General features: G+C 42.1%; 1 protein-coding gene across 2 annotated transcripts in view; it reads right to left on the reverse strand.

Annotated features, from left to right (window-relative positions):
- Window positions 1-14,282, reverse strand: part of PTGES3 (prostaglandin E synthase 3) — a 108,253-nt gene extending 93,971 nt beyond the window's left edge. Inside the window, exon 1 of one of the 2 annotated variants that reach the window (XM_029594832.1) lies at window positions 13,813-14,282. In XM_029594832.1, the coding sequence (XP_029450692.1) occupies window positions 13,813-13,814 (2 nt within the window). In that variant the 5' untranslated portion in view covers window positions 13,815-14,282. The remainder of the gene's footprint in view (window positions 1-13,812) is intronic. The other variant, XM_029594831.1, reaches the window with a different exon arrangement.
- Between the last annotated feature and the right edge of the window lie 343 nt (window positions 14,283-14,625).

Genomic DNA, 14,625 nt, shown 5'->3' on the forward strand with positions numbered 1-14,625 from the left:
CATAATTAGGTCATTTTGTTGTTGTTGGAGAAATAGGAATATTTCTGTGGTAACTGGGTTGTTGGACAGGCAGTCTCTATAAAGAATGCCTAGCTAAAAAGCCATGCTTTAGCTTTTTTCCTGAAGGTGAGGTAGCTGGGCTTCGTACTTAAGGATAATGGAAGCACGTGCCACATCTTTGATGCATAACAGCTAAAGGCCCTGTCTGGTGCAGGACAATCTATTAGAGACCAGAAGTGGGGTAGAAAGTAGAACGAATTGGGAAGATCTGAGTTCTCTCTTGGGTGCACAAGGGAGAAGAGAGTTGCAAGAGATATTCTGGGACCTGTTTGTTCATGCACTTGAAGAGGAAGCAGAGCGTTTTGAATTTGATTTTGCTTTCTACCGAAAGCCAGTATGGCTGAAATAAAACTTATGTGGTCAGATGCTTTTGTTCCTACTAGGATTCTTCTTACTGATTTATGTAGGAGCTGGAGGCATTCTGAGTTGTATAGGGAGACGCCAATGAATAAAGAATTGCAGTAGTTTTCCGGCAATGAGTGTGTGAATTACTGTAGCCAGGTTGTGTTTGATTAGGTAGTTTCTTAGTTGGTGGATGTGAATGAGGTTTTTATTACTTTGGAGATATTTCTCCATACTGGGGTTCTGATCAAACAGGACCACTAAGCTTCATATGGATTCTTTGAGATGTAATGGAGTGTTTAACAGGTAGGATGGTGACCGTAAGGGATGATCCTTGGCGGCTAATCCAGAGAAGCTGCAATTTAGAGGGGTTCAATTTAATTTAATTTATTTATTTATTTATTTAATTTCTTTTACTATACCGATGCTCAAGACTAGGTCTTATCGTACCGGTTTACAATGTAACTGAGGGGAAACCAATTAACATCAAGGTAGAAAGTAAAGTTACATTAAACAGGGAGCGTAAAACCTGGGCAATGGAAGACAGTACAGAATTTAAACTAAGAAACAATTAGAGAGAGATAAATATATAATCAACAAAAACTATAAGATAAGTAAACATAGATTTATCCTAGGCAGTTATTAGCATGGTATTTTCTAGTTGCTAAGCCAGTGTGCCACTGATAAAACAATTAGCGAGATTTGAAATCTAAGGCAATTGGTCAGCTTCGATTTTGACACAGACTTGAATGTCATTTGCAAAAAAATAGCACTATATGTTGAAGATCTGAATGAGGTCGCATATTGGATGAATGTAAAATGTTAAAAAGAACTGGGGAGAGGATTGAGCCTTGGGGGACTCCACACATGAGAGCTTGAGGTTTTGAGGGTTCACTGGGTTCTGTTAGACAGAAAGGATTCAATCAGTTTAGCATGTGCCTTCCATGCCGATGTTGCATTAAAATGCTGGATCAGAAGTTGGTGGGTCAACTGTGTTGAAGGTGGCAGAGAGATCTAGCAAGATGAGGAGAAAATCACCACCTTGACCAACATGCAAATGGATGCTATTAGTGATGGTTAGAAGAACTGATTTAGTTCCATGACCTTTCTTAAAGCAGAATGTTGACACTGTAAAATTATTTCCAATTCCTCTACCATCGAGGAAAACCAACTATCTTTTCTATTAGCTTACACTGGAAGGGGAAGCTAGAGATCGGGCGATAATTGTCTAATTTATTTTCATACGATCCAGGTTTCTTTAGAATCAATTTGGTGATTGCACTTTTGAGTGAGAGAAAGTGACTTGAGAAAGAATGGCTTACCACTGTTGCAAATGCCAAGGGGGTAAAGCAGAGCTTAGTCTGTACACAAAAAGGAACATTGTAGCGCGAGTGGGTTGGAGGTGAGATGGAGGAAGCAAGGTCAGGGATGGGTGTAAACCATGTGAGAGAGTAAGGCCAGAGCCAGGTATAAACTCTTTCTCCCCTAAAGATACAATCTCTCTCACACACATTTCAGACTCCATTTCAGTGAGGAAGCCACAAATGATTCACACCACCAGTTCTGCTCTTCTTTGGGTCCAGGAAAAAAGATAACCGAAAACCCATTCTCAGTCATTCTACCAGAAATTAAGTTCCAAGTAATAGACACAAAAAGGGATGAATTAATACAAATCTGAAACTTGTAAACAGTAGTTCCAGTCATCAAGGCAGGTTCTGAAGCCTTAACTATTAGCACTGCTGCTTACAAGTTTTAAACTTTTGATAATTCAACACTTGTATCTGTTCTTTGCTCTGTAGTGCCCACCTCAGGTTCATACCCCCTTCCCTTCCTTGCAGAATAGGATTGGAAGGGCTGGATTAAGTAGCAGAATGGCTATTCTCTGCTCCAGGTTTACCCCCCTTCTCTGTAGGCTATCTAGTGGGGGGGGGGGGGGGGAGAGGGGAAATGAGGGGCTGCACTGCTTTGCCTATTGTCCCGAGTCTGAAAAGAAGTGGTGGAACTATGTTCCAGGCCATTCCCCACAAATTAAGCCCTGGGGTTAAGTCTTACTTCAGGTTGCAGATAAATCTAGGTGGAATGGGATCTAATGGACTAATTCTTTGGAGGATTTTCTCCATTTCTTGTGGGGTGACTTTCCTAAAGTCAGTTAGTGGGAATAGTTTGGTTGAGGTTTGGTAGGAGGTATCATCTTTGTTTGGAAGATTTACTGCCATGATCAGTGAAGTTGAGAAAGGAAGAACATCTAGGGAAGATCTAATTTTCTGGATTTTTTTCTGTGAAGAATTGAGCGAAGTCTTCTGCTGAAAGATAAACAGTGGCAGTGGTGAGTGTTTGAGCTTCAGGTTTAGAAAGCTTCCACATAAGTTCAAAGGATCTGCTGATACATTGCTAGTTCGAGTTGTTTAGAAATGTAGTCTTTTTTTTTTTTTGCTTGACAGATGGCCACTTTGTTACTTTTTGGCGTGTATGTTATAGAACTGGTTATTGGAATGTGTTTTCTGTTTATGATAAGCCCGTTCAAGTTGTTGAGACTGAGCGGAGATCTTTGTGGAACAAAGGAGAATTTTGGTAGGTTTTGGCTTGAGAGGTGCTAGTGTCTAAATGTCTTATTCCACTGCTGAACTGGTTTAGGCCTGTGTTGATAGCAGTGGGTATTTTTAGGTATTCTCTTAGGGTGTCACTGGTGACTGTGGACAAGTTTCTGGATGAAGGTCGTGGTGTCTGGGATATAGATGTTTAACTAGGGTTTTGTAAGGTAATCCAAATCAGGTTGTGGTCTGACCAGGAGACAAATCACCGATATGAAGCTATATTTAGTTTAATGTTGAAAGAATAGAAAATTAGGTCAAGAGTGTTTCCATGGGTATAGATCAGAACCTTATTTGGGCGAGACCCAGGTTATCCATATTGCGCTGGAAAGTTGAAGCATAGCCTTTAAAGGAGGACTTGAAGTCTCCTAGAACCAACAGGTTGGGAAAGATGGTAGCAAGCTAACAAATTCAGATAATCTCATACAGGAATCAGAGTGATTTTCCAGAGGACAATAAATTATAAGTTTTGGGGGTTCATTACCCTGAAACTTGTTAGGCAGTCAGGTTTGCCTTTTAGTATGGAGAATACTAGTTCAAGAGCTAGTGTATCTTTGAAAATGATTGCAACTCCTCCACCTCTTCCTTTATGACGAGATATGTGGTAGACAAGTTTTCCAGATAGGCATAGCTGAGTGAGAAAGTGTCACCCTCTCCAATCCAGGTCTCAGTGAGGCATAGTAAGTGGAGGATAAATTCTTCGATGAGGTCTAGTATATAATGGGAGTTGTTGTTTGCTGAGCATGCAAAAGTCAGAGTTGTAGGGAAGGAGAGCGTGTTTAGATTGGGTGAAAGTAATGGATTGAAGTGGGATAGGATGAAGGCATCTAGGATGAGTTGAATTCCTGACCAGAAAAATACAGAAGAATGGAAACGAAGTATTACACCAGAAATCCAGAGGAGCACTCACTTTCCTCCTTGCTGCTACAGTGAACCCAGAACTTTTAAAATGTATCTTGGTTCCAATTACACCCATAGAGAAATTACTACTTACCTGATAATTTCCTTTCCTCTAATGAGGAAGAGCCAATCCCCAACAATTGGGTTATCACCTCTAACCAGCAGATGGAGACTTAATAAAAGTTGATATCATGGACATATAGCCCTGCCCCAATATCAGTTTGCCAGTATTCTCTGGAAAAGCCAAACTGTGGACAAACTGATTATATGAACATAATTAACAATCAACCACTCATGCTTCCGACCAATAGGGAACACCAAGCTCAGACAAAACAATGAACATTCACCAAACTGAGGGGCTGGTTAAGACACGAATAGCAGCAACTTCTGTACCTAAAGGGCAAAGCAAAGGCAAAAATCAGCAGCCGAGGGCAGGTCAGGAATTGGCTGCTTTCATTAGAAGAAAGAAAATCAGGTAAATAGTAATTTCTCCTTTCTCTGCACTCAGGCAGGCCAATCCCCACAAGTGGAATATACCAAAGCTACTTCCGAACAAGGGCAGGAGAATGCCCACAGTCCAGTCAATATTGCCCGCGTGAATACGGCATCCTCCCGAGCCCGAATGTCCAAGTGTTAATGCTTGGAAAAGGCGTGTAAGGATGACCATATCGCTGCTCAGCAAATCTTGACAGGAGACAATTGAATGTTTGTCCATATCATCGCTTGAGCCCTCGTGGAATGTCGTCTAACCGGCTTCAGCATAGGAGTCTCGGCATCCACACAGGCAGCCGTAATGACTTCCTTAACACGGGCTATAGTTGCCCACATCGCCAGTTCGCCTGTTTACTTCCACCATGGAGCACAGTCAGACTTCCGGACAAAATATTAGAACTTCCAAGTACCGCCATCAGATATGGCTTGACATCCAAGGTACGCAGAAGAATGATACTTACTCTCATCTCTATCCCTATCTAATGTGGCAGGGAAATAGACTGATTCAAATGGATCTCCAAAACCACTTTTGAAGCTGTATCGCCCCCAGAGTATCAGGCAGAAACCCAACGTGCAGAATAGTCTATCACCAGAAAAACTGTTTTCAAGGTAAGCAATTGCAACGAGAGGACAAGTAGTGGCCAAAATGTAGGACCTGCCGTGAAATTCAGGTCCAGATTAAGGTCCCACAGATTCACCGGTAGCCACAAGGGAAGATGAAGATGCTTAAATCCCTTTAAGAACCGAGACACATCTGGGTGGGAAGACAAGGGCCCACCACTGACTCGCCCCCTATAACAGACGAGTGCTGCCACTTAAACCTTTAAGGTGTTAAAGGCCAAGCCTTTACGCAATCTTCCTGTAAAAATTCCAAATTAATGGAATTTCCATTTTGAGAGGCTGGGAATTTCACTCCTTACACCAGGCCTTGAAAACTCTCCAAACTGTAATATAATCCATAAATGTAGAAACTTTTCTGGCCCAAAGAAGAGTAGAAATCACGACAGCAGAATAACCATGCTTCAACAACTAACCCTCTCAAAGGCCGAACTGTAAGACAAAACAGACCCAGATCATCATGTAAAATGGGTTCCTGAACGATCCTTCTGAAGCCAGTTTGAGGGGACTGCCCACCAGCAGCCTCTGTAGATCAGCATACCATGGCCAATCCAGAGCCACCAAAGTATGGTTTCAGCATGACTTGCTATCTAACGATCCTGCCTATTAAAAGGCCAGAGAGGGAAGGGATAACACACCCTGTCGCGAGAGAGAGACAGACTAGCTCAAGCCACCAGGGAACAAAAAGCAGCAATTTGCAAATTCATCGCAATGGCCTCAAAGACTTAATGATAGATTCAATTCTTCTATCCTGAGCATCCTTTAGAGTTACCCCTTCTTCCACTGGAATGGTGGCTTGCTTAATACAGAACACACCAGCGCATCCATCTTTGGGAAATATCAACTGCTCTCTTGCCTTGGCAGATTTGTATCCCTTGGATCCAAAGGCACGCCCCTTTTTAAAACTTGCCTCTGGCACACTCCATTAGGTCAATCAACTCGGAGGGGAAAGATACAGGATGCTTTGCGTAACATGACCAATATGGGGTCCACACTGCCTGCCACCCATCTCTATGAAAGAAACAGAGCAGAGTTCTATGTGGCTCTAAATCCGGGGGCATTTCCCCTCTCTCAAAAGGAGAGAAAACCAAGTCATTGTCAGTGTCATTTTGATCCACACCCTCCCGAACATCAGGCACCGCTGCACTGCGGCATTTGCATGTGGTGGCAAACAAGTGGGGACCACGAGTACACAACCCTGATTTAGAAGTTATTACCATCTCTGACATGCACTCCTGCAGAAAAGTCTGTAATTCCTGGAAAAATTCAAACCAGGAAAAGGCCCCATAAGCTCAAACCTGACGTCCTCTGAGCGAGAATCTCCTAAAGAAGTCTGCCATTGGATCAACCGAAGGGAATACCCTCGATGTGTCGTCTACAGTCCCACTCCCCTTTGACTCGAAAGGATGGACCAGCATCGGCAAAACCAGTAGAAAACAAGTCACCTTGAGCATCCAGGCAGCACTAACACAGACTTGCAGAAAGCCCTGGCTGAATCACCAGCAGTACAAATCACCAAGCACTTAGACTTCTTTGACACTGGCGCCATGCTGCACCGGCTTGTAGCATGCCCAATAAGATATGTGCTCAAGCATGCACTCAGCTATGCGCGCACACTAGCAGGGGTAGAGGTACACGCACAGAGGCCGTGGCCTTATGCGTGCCCATGTCACCACAGTACCGCTGGCAAGAAGGCACCTACAAAGGTGTATGAAAGCACTGCCATGGCCTACTACGTGGTCAGAGATACCAAACCTGGGAGCAAGGCCTAGCCAAAGGCTGCTCAACCTGACGAGCCTGTGCCACCTCCACAGCTAACTATACTCCCCAAAGTCGTAAGCTGGAAGATGCCGAATACCAATGCCAAAGGAGGAATACCTGGTAAGAATAAGATAGGGAAAAGAAAGTCTCTATAGTTTTTGTTTTTTTTTAACCTGAGCTCAGCCCTCCCTAGTTGTAGCCAGAGACCCATTCTGGTTTCAAGGGGAGAGGGAGAAAGCCCTCACCACCTGCAACTGCTTTTTTTTATCCCCTTCTATGTCCATGCCTGAAAAAGGCTGCAGGACGCAAGTCATTCGACTAAGGGAGGAAAGCGGTGCTATCCAACTTCTCATTTTCTCCTAAAGCCCTCCACTTTATAAATTCTTTTTTCTTTTTTTACACTAGAATCAATCCCCAGTAGGGAAACGCATGTCTATCTGCTGGAGATGGAGATTACTGGCTGGCTGATATCTGGGCAGGGCTATATATTAGTTACATTAGCTTTTATTCAGTCTCTATCTGCTGGTAGAGGTGTATGACCCACTTGTGGGGACTGGCCTGCTTGAGTGCAGAGGAAGTTTAATATTTGAAGGCAGTTTACCATTGTGATTTTACATTTATAATTCCGGGAAATTTCAAGCAGGAATTAATCATATACATTCATTAAGTGACAGTAATTTGGATTGACTAATCCATTTGTAGAATTCTGCACCATGACAACGATGTAGCAGATTGCAACTAAGAAGAGCTGGGGTATGCCACACCCTCTAACAGTATGAATGAGTCTCCTTTACAAACTAACTTACTAAAATTATTCTGAGATAAATGGATAAGATTTTCATTCTGCATATTTATTCGCAAACAAAAAATACTCAGCATACCACTTACAGTTAACTGAAATTGCTCCCACATTTACAGTGTCATTATGATGCCTCTATAAATGTTACTATTTAATATATAAATTATCAATCCTCTCCCTACATACCTAATCCATCTGGCTGATGTTATACCGTGCACTGGCTGCAGCACACAGTTAACCCTCGACTGGATGCGCGTCCATATCCCCCGATTCAGAACGGGGGGCTATTGCACCCAAAATGAGTGTCCTATCGCTTGCGTAGATAATAGCACTCATCACATTCAAATGCATGATGAGGCTCCTTATCGATTCAACCTCGATGTGCCTCCAGCACACATTTTTAATCTAAAAAATTAACGCCAAATCTGGAGCTAGCCTTGAGGAGCCCAAAAAGCATACAGAAAAGCAGAAAATACTGCTTTTCTGTAAGTCCTCTCATTTAATATTGTGACATTAAGTCGGAGGTAAAAATGATAGAAACTCTCCCCCCCGCCCCAAAAAAAGTGTGCCCGTGGTCAGGTTAAAAAAATGGACGATCAATTAATGACCGTCCATTTTCCTAACTTGTGGCTGTGTACTGGTTAGGAAGACGGATACTCTAAAATTGAGCGTCCGTTTTCCTAAGTGGCTGACAGCCACCTCCTCCTGGGCACCTGTTGCCGAGGAGGCACTAGGGGCATGCAATTTCCCCATGTGCCTCCTTTTTACCATGGCAGCCCATTTGCATGTAGCATTTGGCACCCTAGAGGGGTGGATCGGTGCACAATCATGAGCGCCCCTTTAACATGCGCCGATATTGCTTTGGCCTGCATGTCTATTAAGTCTCTGTGTGATTTACTCGAGAACCCTGAATTTATGCCATTAATCATATCACTGAGTACTAAATTAAAACAGCTGTAAAATGATTTACTCCTGAGGGAATTTTGTACACAATATTTTAAAATTCAGCAAAATTCTCCACACTATATTAAAATAAAACAATGCACTGACCGAGTAGCAATTTAAACATCAAAATAGAAAAAGGTTCTTCCTGAGATGCAAAATTTTTAAGGTTTTAGTGCAGAATTCTCAAAGAAGCAAAGTAATACTGCATCATTATCTAGGGCTTCTGGTTTTTTGGGGATTTTACTTTAGCAATCCACAGCATCTAAGGGGAGCTCTAAGCTGCAAAAAGTGACAGTATATATGAAGCAAGTTAGCTTAAGTAAACAGTGTTCTCCATAGACAGGATGAACTAGCTAATGACACATGGGTAATGTCACCAAATTGTGATACATGGATCCTTCTTTCTAGAGCTTTTACTTTACTGAGCAATACGCAGGAATACTCGTGTGGGTGTTGCCTTGTGAGATACCTATCGATAGAGCTAGGTCTAGGTAAGTAGGCGACTTCAGGAAAATGGGCAGGTATTTAGAATAATATTCATCTTGCTGTCTACAAAGAACAAGGTTCACAGTAAGCAAACTTGCTTACTTTATTGACAAGCAAGGCAATAGCCACAACATATGAGAAAACCCAAGCTGAGGGTTGCAGCAGAGCATTTACTGAATAAGCAACCCTAACCCGAGGAGAGTGGACTACTGGGTAAAATTACACAAAACTGCTTGTCTAAGTTTACTGTCATTCTTTGATAAATTGTCCATATGGTAATGGGATTAAAAGATGTGCACAGATGACCAAGTTGCAGCTTTGTAGATGCCTTCAATAAGTACAGCTATCAGATGATCCACTAACGTAGCCATGGCTCTCATGAATGCTTGTTAGGGAACAATGACGCATAATACAGTCTGCCAGCCAACAGGACAATGTTTGTTTGTATGAAACAAAATTGCGAAGCCTGATGATGTGGCAGAGTACTTTTTCTGTAGTAAGCCAAGACCCTTTTTCCAATCTAAGGAATGAAGGGCTTTTTCACCTGCATGTAGTCTTGGAAACAAAGCAGATACTACCTTCGGCAAAACTTTGGGTGTGTGGGGAGCACCAATCTGTGAAATAATAGCATATAGAGAGAGAGTAATGAACCAATACCTAGCATTCACTTACTTTTCTGGCTGATGTGATTAAAACTAAGAAAAAATACCTTCCAGAGAAATCGGAGAAGCAGACTCCAAAGGTTCAAACAAAAGCTCCATTAACTGTGCCAGAACCACATTCATGTTCCATGGGACAGGAGGCTTAATATGCCATAAGCTTTTCATAAACTTCTATACCAATAGAGAAGTCCTACATATACTGGTGCATGAAAAACTGATAGAATGCTCTATGGCCTTGAGCACAACTTCTTGAAAAACATTTCTGCAAGCAAATCTCCCCAGAGGTAGATGAATGAGTTCTCAACCTCTTAGCTATATTGAGAGTGGATTCAACCATCATTAAATTAGTGAGGCAGCTACTGTTTCTAGAAGCCTGGAGCCTTCTGGACAGAGAGGGCATTCCTTCCCTCCTCTGAAGGATCTAATGGACAGGTACTACCATGACTTACTTTGGGGGTTCCATAAGTTGGAGGCTGTCAAGCATCTTAGCCCTGGACTCTCTCCTTCTGAAATATAAATAGTATGATATCCACCATTCTCTAAAACAAGACAAAGGAGAGGCCCTCCAGAGGAGATCTTTTCTATAGTGTCCAAGGGATCACCTGTTGAAGCCTCCTTATCAGAGAAGTTCTCAGATCTATAGCCATATACCCAAGAATGTAGGTCAGGGGTATGGACCAGGCCCTCACCTGGCTAGCAGACAAGGCCTCAGAGAGGAGAACTTTTCTGTTGAGCCTAGACACCAATTACTCCTGTGTTCCAGCAAAGCCTTCTCCTCCCATAGACTGGAAATTATTGGTACAACGGTAACCAACATCTTTTTCCTTCCAGGAATCAGCATCTGTTTCCTTTTACCAGGTGCCAGTATGGATTCCACTAATGGCTAGTTGCCCATTTGCAGAGCCACTGATGCTGGTGCACCAATGCTCTGCATCTTATGATCCAGGGTCCCCTAAATTTGGGAGGTAAGCAGGGAGACTGTTTCCTGGGATACCAGAGATGTATAGGTGGCATTCACCTGGACAATCAGATTGAGTAGACTCCTGGATTAAACAGAGGGTGAGCGCTCATCCCTGCAGGAATACTTCAGGGATTCAAGGCTGCTGCCATAATGGCCTAGTTCCCAGTATCATGCATCGACAAGAGAGCAATGCTGGAATTGAAGGAGGCTGAATTCTTCATTTTCTTCAGGTGGAAAGAGCCAGATGACAGCTTCCTTGATCTTGTCTGATGCTCTATTGTTCTTCCCCTCTTTCCTTGCTTCCTGCCCTACTCCATTAGGTGACACACTACCAGCAGTTGATGCAGCACTTAGGTCACTTGATGTTGATGCCTCCGATACTAATAGACTAGACTCATGGATCCTAAAACAATTCTCCATGAAGTCAAGGAAGGAACGACAGTCACAAAGGGTGACAACCTCCAGATATCGTGGTCAGCCCCCAGGCAACGGACACATCTGTGACAGATATGATGCTCTTACACACGGGGGCATTTGTTGAAACTGCTTGCTTTCTTCTCCTTTGGGTACATCGTATGAAAACTTCTTTGAGTGAATCCTAGCTTGGTTTGGAAAGTGAGTCATAAATACTGTTAAATAAAAACACAACAAATGTGAACGATTCAATGTCTGCAAATAATGCAACCAATGCTAACTCAATGCACCATCTGGCTGCTTAAAGGAAAAAAACACACAAAAAATAAAATACTCCCCAAAAACTTATAAACATGAAAAACCTACCAAGGTGACTAAATGAGGAAGAACAAAAGACTGCAAGACCCAATGAAGACCAATTCCTGCACTTTTAGGAAGCAAATGGTTCCCTAGTAGCAGGAGAGAAGATAATCCTCATGGAAAAGATAGCATAGCAGACTGCACATACCCAGTGAGGTATGCTTAAAGTTTTAAGAAACTTCAAAATTAAACTTCCATGTCAGATCCATCTGTAGTAGTTATTCATGTGCGAGGACTGCCATACTGCTTGACCTCAGAGAAGTGAATATTTTACCAACATTAAAAGAAGATGGAAAATGTTATTGATTTGTCAAGGATAAGCAACATTAAAAGACACTGGTGCACGCGCAGCCCTTAAGTTCTAGACACTGAAGAATTTGTATAGCTAACAGTTTGTCTTGATGTTTACATTAAATACAAAACAATCAGCACCCATTTGTTTAAGTCATAGTTTCTCAGATCAAATCTGATTTTTTTAAAGTTTTTTTCAAGAAATTGAAAAAATTGAAATTGAAAAAATTGAAAAATTTCATGCCTACATAGAATAGCTCTTCCCTTCCCCTCCTCAGTCCGCTCCCCCCCTCCAGGTGACCGCCCTCTCCTTATATTAAGGAGATAATCACTTTGTAAATTGTTATTTTCTTGTTATGACTTCTTGTTTTTCTACTCTTCCTACTGCCTTCTGGTTAACCCCCCGCCCAGTTTTACACTCTCCCTGTTGAAATGTATTTTACAAGCTTTCAGTTAATATGTGAACCAGTATGATGTCCCCACTAATACCGGTATATAAAAGTTTCTAAATAAATAAAGAAAGAAAGAAAGAAATTAAAAGCCTATAGCCAAATAATTTCAGAATTTTTTTTTTTATATTAAAAAAAAAAATGAGTTGGAGATACTTTCCCACGACATCAATAGCAGTGTCCTAGTCTTAATGATTTGTGCTATATTGGATTTAAACCATTATTTCTAATTTGGATTTTGGTGTGGTTTGTTTTGATGTTTGAATTTAGACATTTTATGTTATTTATACTGTGTATTATATAGAAATATTTATTTTTGAGGGGAGGAAAGATGGGGAAAAGAGGGGGGAGGGGCTGAAGTTAAGACTGTCCCCAGTTAGTATGCACTTCTTCTGGACCCATGAAAGCAAAATATATAGAGAAGTTAACACCTTCTGAAAGTACAAGATCTAACAATGACAGTTATATTTTTTTTAATCAGCATATTTTCAAACTACTTTACCATCAGTAAAGACTGCCTTTTAATATTCTCTAGTTTGTTTTCCTTAATGTTAGTTATGAAAATATGATTTCTCTCATCAGTACTAACATTATGAAAGAGCAAAGCTGTACAATTGACATTTCAAGCATGAAAATGGAACAAACTAAGTAGGAGCCTTTGATTTCAGTTATTTCTTCTGGAAATTTAACAGCATTTATTACAATAAAAATTTACCAGGAAAAATGCATCATTTTTCCTCTCTCTCTCCCATTTTTGTTCTCATAATAAAACACTGCTAAATTTCCAGAAATAGATTATATAAAAACTGAAAATGGTGGTCTCTAAATATAAGATTTCAATAATACCACTAGAAACATTACAAGTAAAATCAAAATGACATTTATCCCATGTCTTGGTTTCCTCTTTATAAGTCTGCATATATTTTTCCTTATTACTACATGTAACTATATCAACTCAATTGATTTTTCATTAAAAAAAACAAACCAAAAAACAACAGTACAGCATCAATATAGGACACACATCCCCCTCCACCTTAGAAAAGGGAAATACCAAAATCCCATACAAATAACCTTTACAATCAAATGGCAGAACTTGTGTTTGTATATAAGTTTGATACAATTATTTTACAAAATACATTTTTTTTCTCTGGAAAGTCATCCCAACAATGATTAAGCTAACGTATATGACTATAAAGGGCGGAAGAGAAATGTAAGATATAAAGGTGACAAACTCGGGTAGACAGAGAATGTAAAGCAAGGTGGGGGGGTGCAAGCTAGATAAGATAGTAACAGGTTAGTGCTGGGGCAGAGGCTTAACAATAACGAAGTTGCTGGGACAGTGGAGGGGATCAGAGTAAAGAAAGAGGGTTTTAGAGTAAGAACGATGCCTAGACCAGTTATGTGTAAGGCTATAGGGTAAAACACTAGAGATAAAAAAAAAAGGGGGGGGGGGGGCGCGAAAGATACCAAAAACGGAGTTTAAGAAAAAGAAAGTGCTGGAACAGTGGAAGTGTGAAGGCAGGTGTCGGAACAGAACAGGTCGGCCCAGCTACACGTGCGCGGAATCCCTCCCTTCCTTAACCCAGGCAATCCTCTACCAAAGTTTTCTCTCCCACCAAATCCCATTCCTGTGGGGCCGGCGCAGTCTGCGGCCTAGCCTCCATCCGTAGACAGAACTTACATATCGGTGGCGGGCTGGGCGGTCGCTGGCTGCCTGGCTCCCGGGGCGCTGTTCTTACAAACCCACACACACGCTTTCACGCGCGCCTTTGTTCTCGAGGGGTCTCTACAACCGTTATGTCCCGCCGCTCCGGCCTCGCCGGGTGGAGGGGGAGGGCGCTCCCTGTCCCGGAGGAAAAGGCAGAAAGCTTATTTTTTTTTCTGGTGTTTCAATACTGCTGTGCTCTTCCTCTCGCCTCCGCGAGCAGCGAACCGACGGCTACGCGCGCGCTTTCACTATCAATCCCCACTACCACCACAACCTCGCACACCGACCGTCTGCTCGCTCACACTGCCAGCACTGCGCCTGCGCGACGCCCGCCAGCCATCGCGCGCTGGTGACGCAGCGAAATTCTCTCTCAGAAGGTGTGGAGATTAGAGACAGCCGCCATCACGACGGCAGAGCTTCACGTATTTTCTAGAAAAGACCCGGCTGCAGCGGCCTCAGCCACGCCTCCTTGTTCTATCACCTCTATTCTATCCCTAGTTGTGCCCCGCCCACTTCTATAATTTCATGTCTCGCGCTTCCACTTTGAGCTCTTGCTTTTTTTTTGCCTTTCCTGTACATGCTTTCTCTCCAGGAAAAGTGCGACCACATGAACATTTGTTGCCTTGGCGACAGCTGTTTCAGTATGTGTGTTGGGAATTGTAGTGCTTATATAATCATATTTCTGTTTAGCGTTAAACTTTGGAGTTCTGCTCATGCTAAGATGCGTATGATTTATGGATATCTATAAACTGCCCCGGTTCTTTCTCTTGATATATATATATTTAT

This window comes from Rhinatrema bivittatum, chromosome 3, assembly GCF_901001135.1.
Source record: "Rhinatrema bivittatum chromosome 3, aRhiBiv1.1, whole genome shotgun sequence".
Taxonomy (NCBI): domain Eukaryota; kingdom Metazoa; phylum Chordata; class Amphibia; order Gymnophiona; family Rhinatrematidae; genus Rhinatrema; species Rhinatrema bivittatum.